This window comes from Ovis canadensis, chromosome 15 (genome assembly GCF_042477335.2).
Source record: "Ovis canadensis isolate MfBH-ARS-UI-01 breed Bighorn chromosome 15, ARS-UI_OviCan_v2, whole genome shotgun sequence".
Taxonomy (NCBI): domain Eukaryota; kingdom Metazoa; phylum Chordata; class Mammalia; order Artiodactyla; family Bovidae; genus Ovis; species Ovis canadensis.
Genome location: NC_091259.1, coordinates 56,933,451 through 56,947,379, shown reverse-complemented (window position 1 = coordinate 56,947,379; position 13,929 = coordinate 56,933,451). Strand labels below are relative to the sequence as shown.

At 38.4% G+C, this 13,929-nt stretch overlaps 2 protein-coding genes across 2 annotated transcripts; both read right to left on the bottom strand.

The window, feature by feature from the left end:
- Positions 1–467: 467 nt before the first annotated feature.
- On the bottom strand, positions 468–1,412 carry LOC138420886 (olfactory receptor 52M1-like). Its single transcript, XM_069554548.1, has one exon. The coding sequence runs from the start codon at positions 1,410–1,412 to the stop codon at positions 468–470; it is 945 nt and encodes a 314-aa protein (XP_069410649.1).
- Positions 1,413–10,684: 9,272 nt separating this feature from the next.
- On the bottom strand, positions 10,685–11,629 carry LOC138421208 (olfactory receptor 52P1-like). The gene has a single exon (XM_069555165.1). It carries the CDS (start codon positions 11,627–11,629, stop codon positions 10,685–10,687), a length of 945 nt encoding a protein of 314 aa, XP_069411266.1.
- Between the last annotated feature and the right edge of the window lie 2,300 nt (positions 11,630–13,929).

Genomic DNA, 13,929 nt, shown 5'->3' with positions numbered 1-13,929 from the left:
GTACTCTTGCATGGAAAATCCCATGGACAGAGAAGCCTGGTAGGCTGGAGTCCATGGGGTCCCTAAGAGTTGGACATGACTGAGCGACTTCACTTTCACTTTTCACTTTCATGCATTGGAGAAGAAAATGGCAACCCACTCCAGTGTTCTTGCCTGGAGAATCCCAGGGATGAGGGACCCTACTGGGCTTCCGTCTGTGGGGTCGCACAGAGTCGGACACGACTGAAGCGACTTGGCAGTAGCAGTAGTAGTATTAGTTCCGTATTCCTTATCAGGATCTCCTGTCATAAAACAACTCATGTAAATGGTTACTATGGTGCCTGGCCAGGGTGGGCAGTTTCAATCAGTGTGCCTCCACTAACAATACCAGTGGAAAAAGGCATCATGTCAGTTATGAAAAAGGGATAAGTCATTTATATTCTTCCCTCCTTATTCTTATACCATCTTTGCAAACAATTTCAATATAATCAAGCAACCTTTACCATTAGAGAACTAAGAACATGGTCTCGAATTTTCTTGGTCCTTATACCATAAACAATGGGGTTAAGAAAAGGTGGTACCAGAAGGTATATATTGGCAATGAAGATATGAATTTGGGGGGCCACATTGTGGCCAAAACGGTGAGTGAGGAAGGTAAAGACAGCTGTGGAGTAGAAAACGAGAATGACACAGACATGGGAGCCACAAGTGCCTAGAGCTTTAAGACTTGCTTCCCGTGATGGAAGACGAAAGACTGCACGAAGGATTAGGACATAAGGCACAGCAATGAATAACCCATCACAGGAGCAAATGACAGAGGCCACACTGAGGCTGTAACGCTTGGTGGGCCCTGTGTCCACACATGCCAGCTTCACCACAGCCATGAACTCACAGTAGGTGTGGGCAACGATTCGAGTCCTGCAGTAGGGCAGCTGTCTGAGCAGGATAGGATGTGGGGAAAAGAAGGCCACGCCCCGCAGTACCACAGAAGCTCCCATTTTAGCAATGCGAGTGTGGGTGAGAATGGTGGTGTGGCGCAGTGGATGACAAATGGCCACATAACGGTCAATGGCCATGGACAAAAAGAAGCCTGATTCCATAGCAGTAAAACTATGAATGAAGAACACTTGGGTCAGGCAGGCATCAAAGGCAATGTCCTGGGCTCCGAGCCAGAAGAGACAGAGCATGCGAGGCAGTGTAGACGTGGAGAGGACCAGGTCGGTGACGGAGAGCATGCACAGAAAGAGGAACATGGGCTCGTGGAGGCTTCGCTCTGCCCTCACCACGGCCAGAACGGTCGCATTCCCCACCACCGCCACCACATACATGGAGCAGAAGGGAATCCCAATCCAGACATGCAGGTGCTCCAGTCCTGGGATGCCCATCAGCGAGAAGGTGTCTGGAGATGTTTGGGATTTATTGGCTGGTCCCATTGCTCTGCTGCTTTCTGTCTCTTGCTGATAGAATCCTCCTTTTTACAGCAAAAGCTTTGTGCCAAAATCATCACAACCAAATCTGGCAACAAATGAAAAACAAGTCTGGAAGATCCCAAAGCAGCACATTAGAAAACATCCAAGGTTACACTTCAGGGTGAAAAAATTTAGTAACACTAATTACTAAAATAAAAACCTTGCAACCAGACACAAAGTACTAATTCTAAATCATCAAGTCATGAATCTCACACATGAAAGAACAAAACAAACTCTAAATCTGTTAACAATCTACGTATAATAAAATTTAATACTACTTTTTAAATTCACAATTTGCTTTCAACTTAAGTCAAATTATCCTTTGATAAACAATATCAGGCATTATAAATGGAAAGGATCTAAGATCTCATCTAACCCAACTTTCTTAATATCATTCTGAGATATAATATTCTAGGATATGTCTGAAGTATTCTCTGAGAGTACATACGCTCAGGTATGATTACTCATTTCCTAGTCCATTACACATGTTCCCAGTACTGTCACAGAACCTATCTTCAGGGGGTATGAAACAGTACTGCCCATTCCATGGAGCTCTACAGATTTATCTGTCTTGACATAAAAGTCTTCACTAAATTTGAGCTTTAACAGTCATACCTTCATTAAGTTCTCTCCTTTTCAGTGAAAAAGTCCCAATTGACATATCTGCTTATTTTAAGCTTAATTTTCAAAAATCCTAACTTTCTACCTTAATTCTTCTGTACATGCCCCAATATGCCTTGTTTCTTACTTTGATCACTTATATCTGAACATACTAATCACTACAAAGATCCACGCACTTGGTACCACTTTTGATTCGTACATTATTAGTGTGATTTCAGTTACTATAATTGTTTAAGTGAAATAAGAAAGTAAAACTTAGTGATCCTAACATGAAAAATATATATATATTTTCCTGGAATCTTTGTATATGTTCATTTGTAGCTGGAAAAGCAATGTAAGGTAAATATCATTTTTCAAATTTTTTCAATTAAAACATAGTACCCCAGAGTGTTATGGATAATGCAATAGCCTCACAGAAAGAATGGCTGAGACATCAGAATTCTAACATAACTCTGTATGACTGCAAAGTTCACATTATTTCCATTATACCAAAATCAGTATTTGCTGTCACAGATGTTAAGTAATAGTAAAATATAACCAACAAAAAATTTTCATAATTTTAAAGTCATAGTTGTTAAGAAACCTTTGGGCATTTCAACATTTGCCTTTTTCATTAAACTTGATAATCTATAGAGTATTATTTTATATATTACTTTAAATAACCATTGTTTTTATTTTATTATTATTAAGCATCTATCAATATTCACACCCTGAATTAAATGATTATTGTCTATCAATTTTAAAGGTATTTATTCTACATCTACAATGAAGCAATTGAAATCTAATTTTGAAATAATAGACCAATAACAAGATTCTTTTTATCATCCTAGAAAATTGTGTTTAACCACTCTAATATACTCTACATAATATCCATAAATTAGAAATGGATCTGTTGAGATAAATGTAATTACAAATATTGAGTCTTATTTACTTCATAACCTCAGATATGCAGATGACACCACACTTATGGCAGAAAGTGAAAAGGCACTAAAAAGCCTCTTGATGAAAGTGAAAGTGGAGAGTGAAAAAGTTGGCCTAAATCACATTCAGAAAATGAAGATCATGGCATCCGGTCCCATCACTTCATGGGAAATAGATGGGGAAACAGTGGAAACAGTGTCAGACTTTATTTTGGGGGGCTCCAAAATCACTGCAGATGGTGACTGCAGCCATGAAATTAAAAGACACTTACTCCTTGGAAGAAAAGTTATGACCAACCTAGATAGCATATTCAAAAGCTAAGACATTACTTTGCCAACTAAGGTCCGTCTAGTCAATGCTATGGTTTTTCCTGTGGTCATGTATGGATGTGAGAGTTGGACTGTGAAGAAAGCTGAGCGCCGATGAATTGATGCTTTCAAACTGTGGTGTTGGAGAAGACTCTTGAGAGTCCCTTCGATAGCAAGGAGATCCAACCAGTCCATTCTGAAGGAGATCAGCCCTGGAATTTCTTTGGAAGGACTGATGCTAAAGCTGAAACTCCAGTACTTTGGCCACCTCATGCGAAGAGTTGACTCATTGGAAAAGACTCTGATGCTGGGAGGGATTGGGGGCAGGAGGAGAAGGGGACGATAGAGGATGAGATGGCTGTATGGCATCAGGGACTCGATGGACGTGAGTCTGAGTGAACTCTGGGAGTTGGTGATGGACAGGGAGGCCTGGTGTGCTGCAATTCATGGGGTCGCAAAAAGTTGGACAAGACTGAGCGACTGAACTGAACTGAATTTATAGTCTGATCAAGTGTTATCAAAACTGGCATATGACTTACATTACCCAGCATTTTGGGAGGAACATAGACCTTGTTAAACTGACTATATATTATATTAGAAATATTCCCAGTGTCTTCTGAAAAATTTTCTAGCCTGATCTGAGAGCTGTAAATGATCATTTATATAATACTTTAAATGACCATGATAATTAACTCAGAAGAAATAAAGTTCAATAAATCTTGAAATGTATCACTCATCATGCTGCTAAGTCGCTTCAGTCATTTCCGACTCTGTGTGACCCCATAGACGGCAGCCCACCAGGCTCCCCCGTCCCTGGGATTCTCCAGGCAAGAACACTGGAGTGGGTTGTTATTTCCTTCTCCAATGCATGAAAGTGAAAAGTGAAAGTGAAGTCACTCAGTCATGTCCGACTCCTAGCAACCCCATGGACTGTAGCCTATCAGGCTCCTCCATCCATGGGATTTTCCAGGCAAGAGTACTGGAGTGGGGTGCCATTGCCTTCTCCGATCACTCATCATAAGTAACGGTTTAACTTGTTCTCATCTTTTTTTTTCCCCTTCTGTCTGATTATTTCATTCCTATCACAGGTTCTTCCTATGCCCTTTTATTAAATGCATGTATTTCCAGAAAAACTTTTAGTTGTGTTCTATATACTGATTATGGGCTTCTCTGGTGGCTCAGATGGTTAAAAAAAAAATCCACCTGCAATGTGGGAGACTTGGGTTTGGTCCCTGGGTTGGGAAGATCCCTTGGAGGAGGCAATGGCAATCCACTCCAGCATTCCTGCCTGGAGAATCCCCATGGAGAGAGGAGCCTGGTGGGCTACAGTCCATGGGGTCACAAAGAATCAGATATGACTGAGCGACTAAGAACACAGCAGAGCACAGACACTGATTATATTTTTTTCTCGGTTTCCTCAACTGTAAAGTGGAGAAAATAAAATGCTGTTAATGCATGTTAACAAATTAGCACATTATCTTACACAGAGCATTTTAAGATACTGTTTCTATACCTCCCATGGGGGTAACAACTAACTTCTAACTATTCCCCAAATACAACATGTTTTTTTGTGAAATTGTGCCTTTTTCACATACTTCTCTGATTGTAATGTTCCTCCCCCTCCTTTTTATTAACTTCCTTTTGCAATCCACTGTTCTTGCAGTATCTAGGTCAAAAGTAATATTCTTCCTCCCACAAACATTTGCCATGATTGATCAACATCTATTGCTGACTGGGAGGAACATGGCTCTTCCTCGCTCAGAGTGGAATCTGACCTCAAAGCTTATCCTGGTCAAGGAATTAAATGCTACTTTAACTCTTATTTGAAGTGTCTATGACCATATGCTCCATATACTTTAGATAATCAACTGAGTTCACTACAGCTTTATAGTGTTTTACATGTCTACAAGATTTACTCTTTAACTTTACTAAGAGTGTTTTTGAAGTGATGGACATTACCTTTTCGAGGAAGGATCTCATAATTTAAATGCAGATGTTTGAATGTAGCCTCCTTCTCTCTTTTTCTGTCCTGTATCTCTGTCAACTCACCCAAATTAGAAGTTCAGAGTGATCCAGACAGCCATCTTGCATGACAGCAGGTGCTAAGAAGTGTGGTCATTGACTATCAGCTGGATTATACCCAGCATCAAATCCCACTGGATTTAACAGTGTAGATGGCAGGGGAATCAGTGGTCCTCCAGGATATGGGGCCTTTTCCCAAACTACAAGACTTAAATTACTCTAATTAATATTAACTATCCCATAAGATAACAAATAAGGATATTATTATTTCCCAAAGGTTTTCTGAGTGCTTTGATATGAAATATATTTGTGGGAAAACATTAGGAAATCTCAAAATATTAAGAAAGTATTATGTTCATATACTGAGAGGTCATCACTTTCTGGGCCTATGTTTAATGCTAAAAAACCCTTCTTTCATTGATCTTCAAAACAACCTTTGTAAATAGGAAATTACCACCAAAAAGTCAAGGAAGCAGTGAGACCATTAGATTAAATGATTTAAGTAAAATTTTTACAGCAAATGAAGGGTGACTTTAGGAACTGAATCCAGATATCTCTAGCTCCACATTTTATTTACTTAATCACTATATGACCAAGATTTAAAACTGAAGTATGCCTGAATTAAAGTCTATAACTTCCATGGATTATAACTGATAACATCCCAAAGGACTAACAAGAACCTTTATAGTCTTGTTGGTTCTTGGCATCACTTCCGCTACACAGCTCATCTTTAAGTTTCCCTGAGTCTCAACCAGTCCAGACTTTCTTTCACTGTCTTTCTGATTCATGTTTTTGCTTCTATGTCTGATACTTCCCTAGGCCTTTTCATTTCCTATTCATTCCAAGGTTATGATGGAATGTCACTGCTTCAATAAGGACTACTATTCTTTTATACCAAATTATGTTTATATGTTATGTTTCTACTGCAATTTATATTCTTCCACTTTCTCATTTATCATATTGGTAAATATTTTTAAATGATTGACGCCAGTCCAGATGTTCAGCATACAATCACACAGGTTGTGATCTAAATAACCACGGGGACACCAGTCTCATAGCCTCTGATATGAATGGTCCCTAGGTAAGAGAGGCCCATGTACAGAGGCAATCTTTGGCTTATTTTTATAACAGAGATCTCAAGCTTGCACTTTTCTACAAAGATGGCTAGAGAAAAACATCATCTATAGCCAAGGGACTGGTCTTATTTTAAATTCATATTCACTATATCAAGTAGGCCCCTAATACTACATTTAATTTTGAAGTCTTTTAATTTCTCAGTCTCCTCAAATTGTTTCCTACATTCGTTTAATCCAAACCTCTGTCACACTTCCCCTAACTTCACTCTTAGATGATAAACTAGATTCCTCTTTCACTGAGAAAAAAGAAGCAAGAGAAGATCCCATCAACATGTTTACCAACATGTCTATCTATCTGTCAACTTCTCCACTTGTGCAATATAGCCTTCCCTGTCTTGCAACTCAACTATTTTGCTTTTGCTTTTTGTTGTTGTTGTTGTTATGCTTTCTCATGGGTAATCATCATTGTCTTTCTGTGGCCTCATAGTGGATGCATGATATCTAAGTCAGGTAAGTTTTTAAGTTGATTTCTGTCACTGATCTGGAAGAGAGTGATAAATAAGGGAAGGATTAATAATCAAGGGAAGTCTATCACAGTGCTAGACTTCAGGTCATGCACAGAGAGCATGCCCAGGAAGAGATATGTGGGTTTATACCAAGTAGGGTCTGTCTTGATGATGAACACAAGCACACATTTCTCAACCTGAACCAAAAGGTACAAAAACAAGCCTAGGCAGATGGAAAAGAAGACAATGGAAACCTCCTGTCCTGACTTTCTAGGGAGTAGAAAGGTGGTTGGATGAAAACTGATTCTATTAAGAACTAACATTAAAGGAGTTACTTATCCTTCTCTACTCTGAGTTTGAAAGAGATCGTTGCATGCTAAGTTATGTTCAACTCTTTGCAACCCCATGGACTGTGGCTCACCAGGCTCCTCTGTCCATGGAATTTCCTAGGCAAGAATACTGGAATGGGTTGCTATTTCCTTCTCTAGGGGATCTTTACTGACCCAGGATTTGAACCCACATCTCTTGGGTCTCCTGCATTGGCAAGCAGGTTTTTTTTTGTTTTTTTTTTTTTTTTTTTTTTACCACTGTGCCACCTGGGAAGCCCACTCAGAGCTTAAGACTGTTAAAAATCCCAATGTATAAAACTAGAAATTAATTTTAGTCATGAGATTAAAAGCAGAGTATCCTAATGAATGTACTGAATCTTGACCTCTTATATATAGACAATCTGCAACTTAATAGCTTGACTTACAATTTTTGACTTTACAATAGTGCAAACTGATATACATTCAGTAGAAACAGTACAGTGAATATTGAATTTTGATTTTTTTCCAAAGCTAGCCATATGTAGTAAGATACCCTCCTGCTGCTGGGCAGTACAGTGAGCTGCAGCTCTGTCAACCATGAGATCATGAGAGCAAAAATGTTTACAAGCACTGTACATCCACAAAACCATCCTGTTTTTCACTTTCAGTACAGTATTCAATAAATTACATAAGATATTCAACACTTTGTTATAAAATAGCCTTTGTGTTAAATGTATCTGCCCATCTGTAGGCTAATGTAGGTGTTCTGAGCACATTTCAGGTAAGTGACGCGAAGCTATGACATTCAGTAGGTTAGGTGTATTATATGCATTTTTTACCTATGCTATTTTTAACTTAAGATGGATTTATCAGGATGTAACCCCACCAGAAAATGAGGAAGATATGTATAGGATTCAGAGCAATACGGGTGACTAGCCACGTCTTATCAATCTCAGTTTTGAAAATAAGTGAGTAGTAAACTGAACTCTGGAGAGAAGAAAGGGCAAAATCTCCAAGTGTGTGTGGGTTGGGAGGGTATGACGGTCACTTAGAATATTATTTATACTAAAATAAGTTCTCCCTATATGTGATATGTCTGATGAACAGATTAATATATCTTTATGACTAAAATAGAGCATTTCAGTGCACTAAAAAAGCACTGGTTTTACATATTTATAAATTCTTTGAAGCTCTAGGAGATGGAATAAAGGCATATATTCATGTTTTTTCTTTAACAGAAGCAAAATAGTCAGTTATATATCTTGGTATAACAATACTTGAGAAATAAATGGAAGAATTCCAAGATTAAAGTATATCTCTTATTTGTATTTCTAAGTTTTATGCCCTTAAGGGGAGATAAAGATATAGATATACAGATATAGCCATATACACATAACCTTTTCTCTGTGGGAAATATACTGAACCTATAAGAACTATTGGATTATGTGTTTTCCTCATTGTTCTTTGTTTCAAACTAAGCGGTCTATCCACATTTCTCATGAGAAGTAACAGGATCTCTGTTTTATGTGAGGAAAGAATGTTGAGAAATTCTAATGGTTCTACTATTTCAGACCTGTAGAATAAGAACTGCCAAACCCAGAAAGAAAATTGTGGAGACTGGACTCATACAATAAGATAAAGTCGAGGGTCTTACATCCTGAAATACTGATGATCTATGATGTTGTAGCACCACTACCACAATTCTTTTTCATATGCAGCAAGGCTTTTTCACATTTCTCAAATTTTTGTTCAAACCCCGCCACCAGTTGAATGCCCTTTCCCCTCCCCTCTACACAGTCATCATTTTCTGTTCACACTTTTCTCTTTTTCTATGATCTCTTCTCAGAGAAGGCAATGGCACCCCACTCCAGTACTCTTAATTCTACCCACAATGAAATTCACATATGGTGAAATCCTATATCTATGATTGCTAATTTTGATTACAAAACATACTGATTATTATCAATGTTTCCTGAATAGGAATCTTAATCACTGTGTTATTTGGAACAGCTGACATCAATTTTAAACATCACAAATTTTAAAATTGAGATTCTAAGACTGAAAGTATCATCTAAACATATTTAGAATATTTTTATGTGATCTATGAAATTCTGATCAATTTTAAGGGAAGTGGATATAGAAATTTTGGTGAGTTTAAGAAATCTGCTGACATTTTATGAAATCCAGCCAAAAGATCACAATAGGTCTCCTACTAAAAGCTTCTCTGTAAGGCATACAGTTGATATATTTCTTAGACAACCTCCAGAACAGTGTCCAGAGACTACCATCCCTAAGAACTTCTCATCTGCTAAAATCACCTTGGGCTGTGCTGTGCTAAGTCACTTCAGTTGTGCCCAACTCTTTACGACCCTACAGGCTGTAGCCTGCCAGGCTACTCTGTCCATGGAATTCCCCAGGCAAGAACACTGGAGTGGGTTGCCATGCCCTCCTCAGAGGATCTTCCTGACCCAGCGATCAAACCTGCATCTCTTACATTTCCTGCATTGGCAGGTGGGTTCTTTACCACTAGTGCCACCTGAGAAGCCCTAAAATCACTTTATCTACCTTTTATTAGAAGCACTTATTTATTACTAAGCAAAACAATAGTGTACGGGATTTGTACCCTTACCCATGCACCTTGTTATTTTCTCTTCCTGGTAATCTGGCAGTTTGACAATTATAACTACTAAATATCAAATCTGTAATATATGAACTACATTTTAGCAGTCAGTAGAATTCAAGATATTGTTTATTTTTTTAATATTCCTGGCTCAATCATAATTTCTCTAAAAAGCCACTGAAGCTCTAACATCAATCTTGACACCTTCACAAAAATTCATGTTTCTGAGTTTATTAAATTATTTTTGTTTCTGCTTGTTTCCCTTGAGGGGAGTACTCACGCCTTCTTAATTAAATTTATTTAGTTTTTGGGTATTATTAGTACTACTCATTTTTCTCAAGCCTTTAATTTCATTCAATAAGGTCATAGATACAACACTTATCACTGGTTCTAAATTTTCACAGCCATATATATATATAGATAGATAGATAGATAGATAGATAGATAGATAGATAGATAGATATAGGACTCAAGATTTCTTCAAAATGTCTGGTCTATAAAATTCAGCATGCAGATCTTAGATAACTTTTCCTTTTTTGGAGCGGGTGTGCAGGAAGAGGTGTCTACTTAAGTTTTCTATCCTTCTATCTACTTTTCATTCCCTATTGTACCTACCTCCAAAAGGTACAGATTTAGAATGATTAACAACTCCATCACTAATATTATTAAATAAAAAAGTTACAGTAATGTGTTGAGTTAGAATCTATAGATATTCTACACATCTGGTAAATAACAAATTTCAGGTGGTAAGTGCAAATCAGCTTACAGGAGTGAAAGCAGTTACTTATTTTCCCTACATCATCTCTTGCAGTTCTATATATCTTGAACTATGTACTTCATTGATCCAACTAAAATCAAGCAACTTTTATACTTAGTGCCTTAACAACATGCTCCTGTATTTTCTTGGTCCTTACTCCATACACAATGGGGTTGAGAAAAGGGGGCACCAAAAGATACATATTTGCAATAAAAATATGGATATGTGCAGGTATATTTTTCCCAAAGCGGTGAGTGAAAATGGAAAAGCCAGTTGTGGAGTAAAAGACAAGAATAACACAAACATGGGATCCACATGTGCCCAAAGCCTTAAAGCCAGCTTCTCGAGATGGCAAGCGGAATACAGACTGGAGGATGAAGACATAGGATACAGCAGTAAGAATCGCATCACAGGAGCCAATGATAGAAGCCACACTGAGGCTGTAACGTGAGGTGGCTCCTGTGTCCACACACGCCAGCTTCAGCACAGCCATAAACTCACAGTAGGTGTGGGCAATGATTCGTGTTCTGCAGTAAAGCAGCTGTTTGAGCAGAATGGGGTGTGGAGAAAAGAAGGCAACTCCCCGAATCACCACAATAATACCCATTATAGTGATGCGAGTGTTGGTCAGTATGGTGGTGTGGCGCAGTGGATGACAAATGGCCACATAACGGTCAATGGCCATGGTCAGGAAAAAGCCTGATTCCATGGTGGTGAAGCTGTGAATGAAGAACATTTGGGTCAGGCAGGCATCAAAGGCAATGTCATGGGCTCCGAGCCAGAAGAGACAGAGCATGCGAGGCAGTGTAGACGTGGAGAGGACCAGGTCGGTGACGGAGAGCATGCACAGAAAGAGGAACATGGGCTCGTGGAGGCTTCGCTCTGCCCTCACCACGGCCAGAACGGTCACATTCCCCACCACCGCCACCACATACATGGAGCAGAAGGGAATCCCAATCCAGACATGCAGGTGCTCCAGTCCTGGGATGCCCATCAGCGAGAAGGTGGCAGGAGAGGGATGAGAAGTGTTGAGAGGAGGCATGATGGTTTTTTCTTTGATTGGTATCAGTTCTTCTGAAGATAAAGTTGCCATGCCAAGATGACCACAACCAGGAGCTGAAAACATGGGAGATTTAGTTGAGGAAGACCCTTAATGATGTTTCCAAAACAATTCAAATTCATAACCACATGAATTTTAATTCACTAGGATCAGAGAAATAAAATGTGTAATATACCAAATATTGTGTTTGCAAATACATAAAGATCATTCATGTGTCATTGCATATTATCATAGGTGCATATAGGTCATCTTATCCATTTACTTCCAACAAAAAGTTTCTCTATCTACTTAATTCAACAACTATTTGTTAAGCAGTTACTGTATAACAAACCATGTCCTAGGCACTGGGAATAAAGTAACACACATCCGATATTCTTCTCAAGGAGATTACACTCTACCAGAAAAACATCACAATAGGATGGTGATGAAAATGTTACGTAAGCTGATATCTAAATTTGGGAGCTCACACTCTATCTAGGAAATCAGACATTCTTGGAATGGAAATAGCAAGAAATATTACTATGAAGCAGGAGCAAACAGACAAGAATGTCAGTGGTGGGAACTTAAAAATCAAAGGAGAAAGCAGGAGGCGATGAAGGCAATTTTTCCACATCAATGACTTAATCTTCACATCCCCACTGTCCATTTTAGCAAAACATCAATTTTATAAATGACTGTGTTGAGAATATTCTAAAATTATCTGCTTCAGTTTCATCTGTAAAAACTTTATGAAAGATATTTAATTTTCCAATGATTATATGGTTCCAAATTTGTTGTAGATAACCTGACTTGGTGTATTTTCATCTGTCACTCATAAGTTCTCCATACCACCAGCTCCATAGGATTTATTTCCTTTCTACTTCTTCCTGTGATAGTTGCCTGAAAATTATATTGGTAACATATTCACACTTTTCCAAATGCAGTATCACAATGTGAAAAGTGCAGAGTTAATATTTAAACTATGGATTTATGACTTGATAAAGTGGAGTCTCAGAAGAGCATGCTCAAATTCCCCAAGGTGAATAATACAAGATATTATTCCTCAGAATGCAGAAGTCCAAAGCCATCTTGGATTTTGACTTTCCTCTTCAAGCTGCTTTTATGTCAGTGATAAACAGAAACTATGTTCTTTGGAGCAAGATTCCTTAATCTTTCAGTCAGTATTTCTCTCAAATGAGAAGACTTTCCATGGCTGTAATTGATTAAGTAGAGACACTGTAAAACTTTTGGGGAGTTATTGAAAATTCTTGTTTCACTAGAAGACTGCATAACTCACAGTCTAGGTGATTTAAGTAGTAGAAATAAACAATCTCCACCTCCTGATTTAAGAGAAAGAAAGTTAAAATGCAGGCAATCAAGCTCATGGAGTTACATATTAAATCTGGATAACTAAAAATTCATAGGGCTGCATGCAGTAAAAATGTGATATCAGTTGGAGTATTTCCAAATGAGAGAATGATCTTGACACCCTTGGGTTGGCTCTTAAATGACAATAATATATCCCATGCCTCTGGATCTCATTTGTCACACTGCCTATGTGTCTAATATGAAGCCATGGTGTATTATGATGTCAGTTTTTTCCTATTTTTTCTACTGTATACCTTTTAAATAAAGACATTATCATATGTCCTTTGGAAGAAGTATAAACAAGGCCTATACATATACATACACATGTGAATATATACATATATGTGTATGTGTGTGCTAAATCACTTCAGTCATGTCCAACTCTGTGCCACCCTATGAATTACAGCCTGCCAGGCTACTCTGTCCATGGGATTCTCCAGGCAAGAATACTGGGGTGGGTTGCCACACCCTCTTCCAGGGGATATTCCCAACCCTAGAGATAAAACTCAGGTTTCTTAAGTCTCCTGCATTGTCAGGCTGGTTCTTTACTAGAGCCACCTGGGAAGCCTATAAGTATATATGCACACATATATACATGAAATATATATATATATATATGAATATAGATGAATGTTTATTAAGGTTAATGCTATTCAATATTTTCCAATATTCAATATTTCAAACAGGCTATTTCACTGTAGAGATAGGCTCTTTTGTGCTCCTTCATTTATTCCTCCAGAAACCCACATTCTAATACAAGCAGAGCTGTTCATACTTGATTGGTAAATTGACCTGCCTGTGTGCATGCTCACTCACTCAGCTGTGTCTGACTCTTTGAGACCCCGTGGACTTTAGCCCACCAGGCTCCTCTGTTCATGGAATTCTCCAGGCAAGAATACTGGAGTGGGTTGTCATTTCCTCCTCCAGGGGATCTT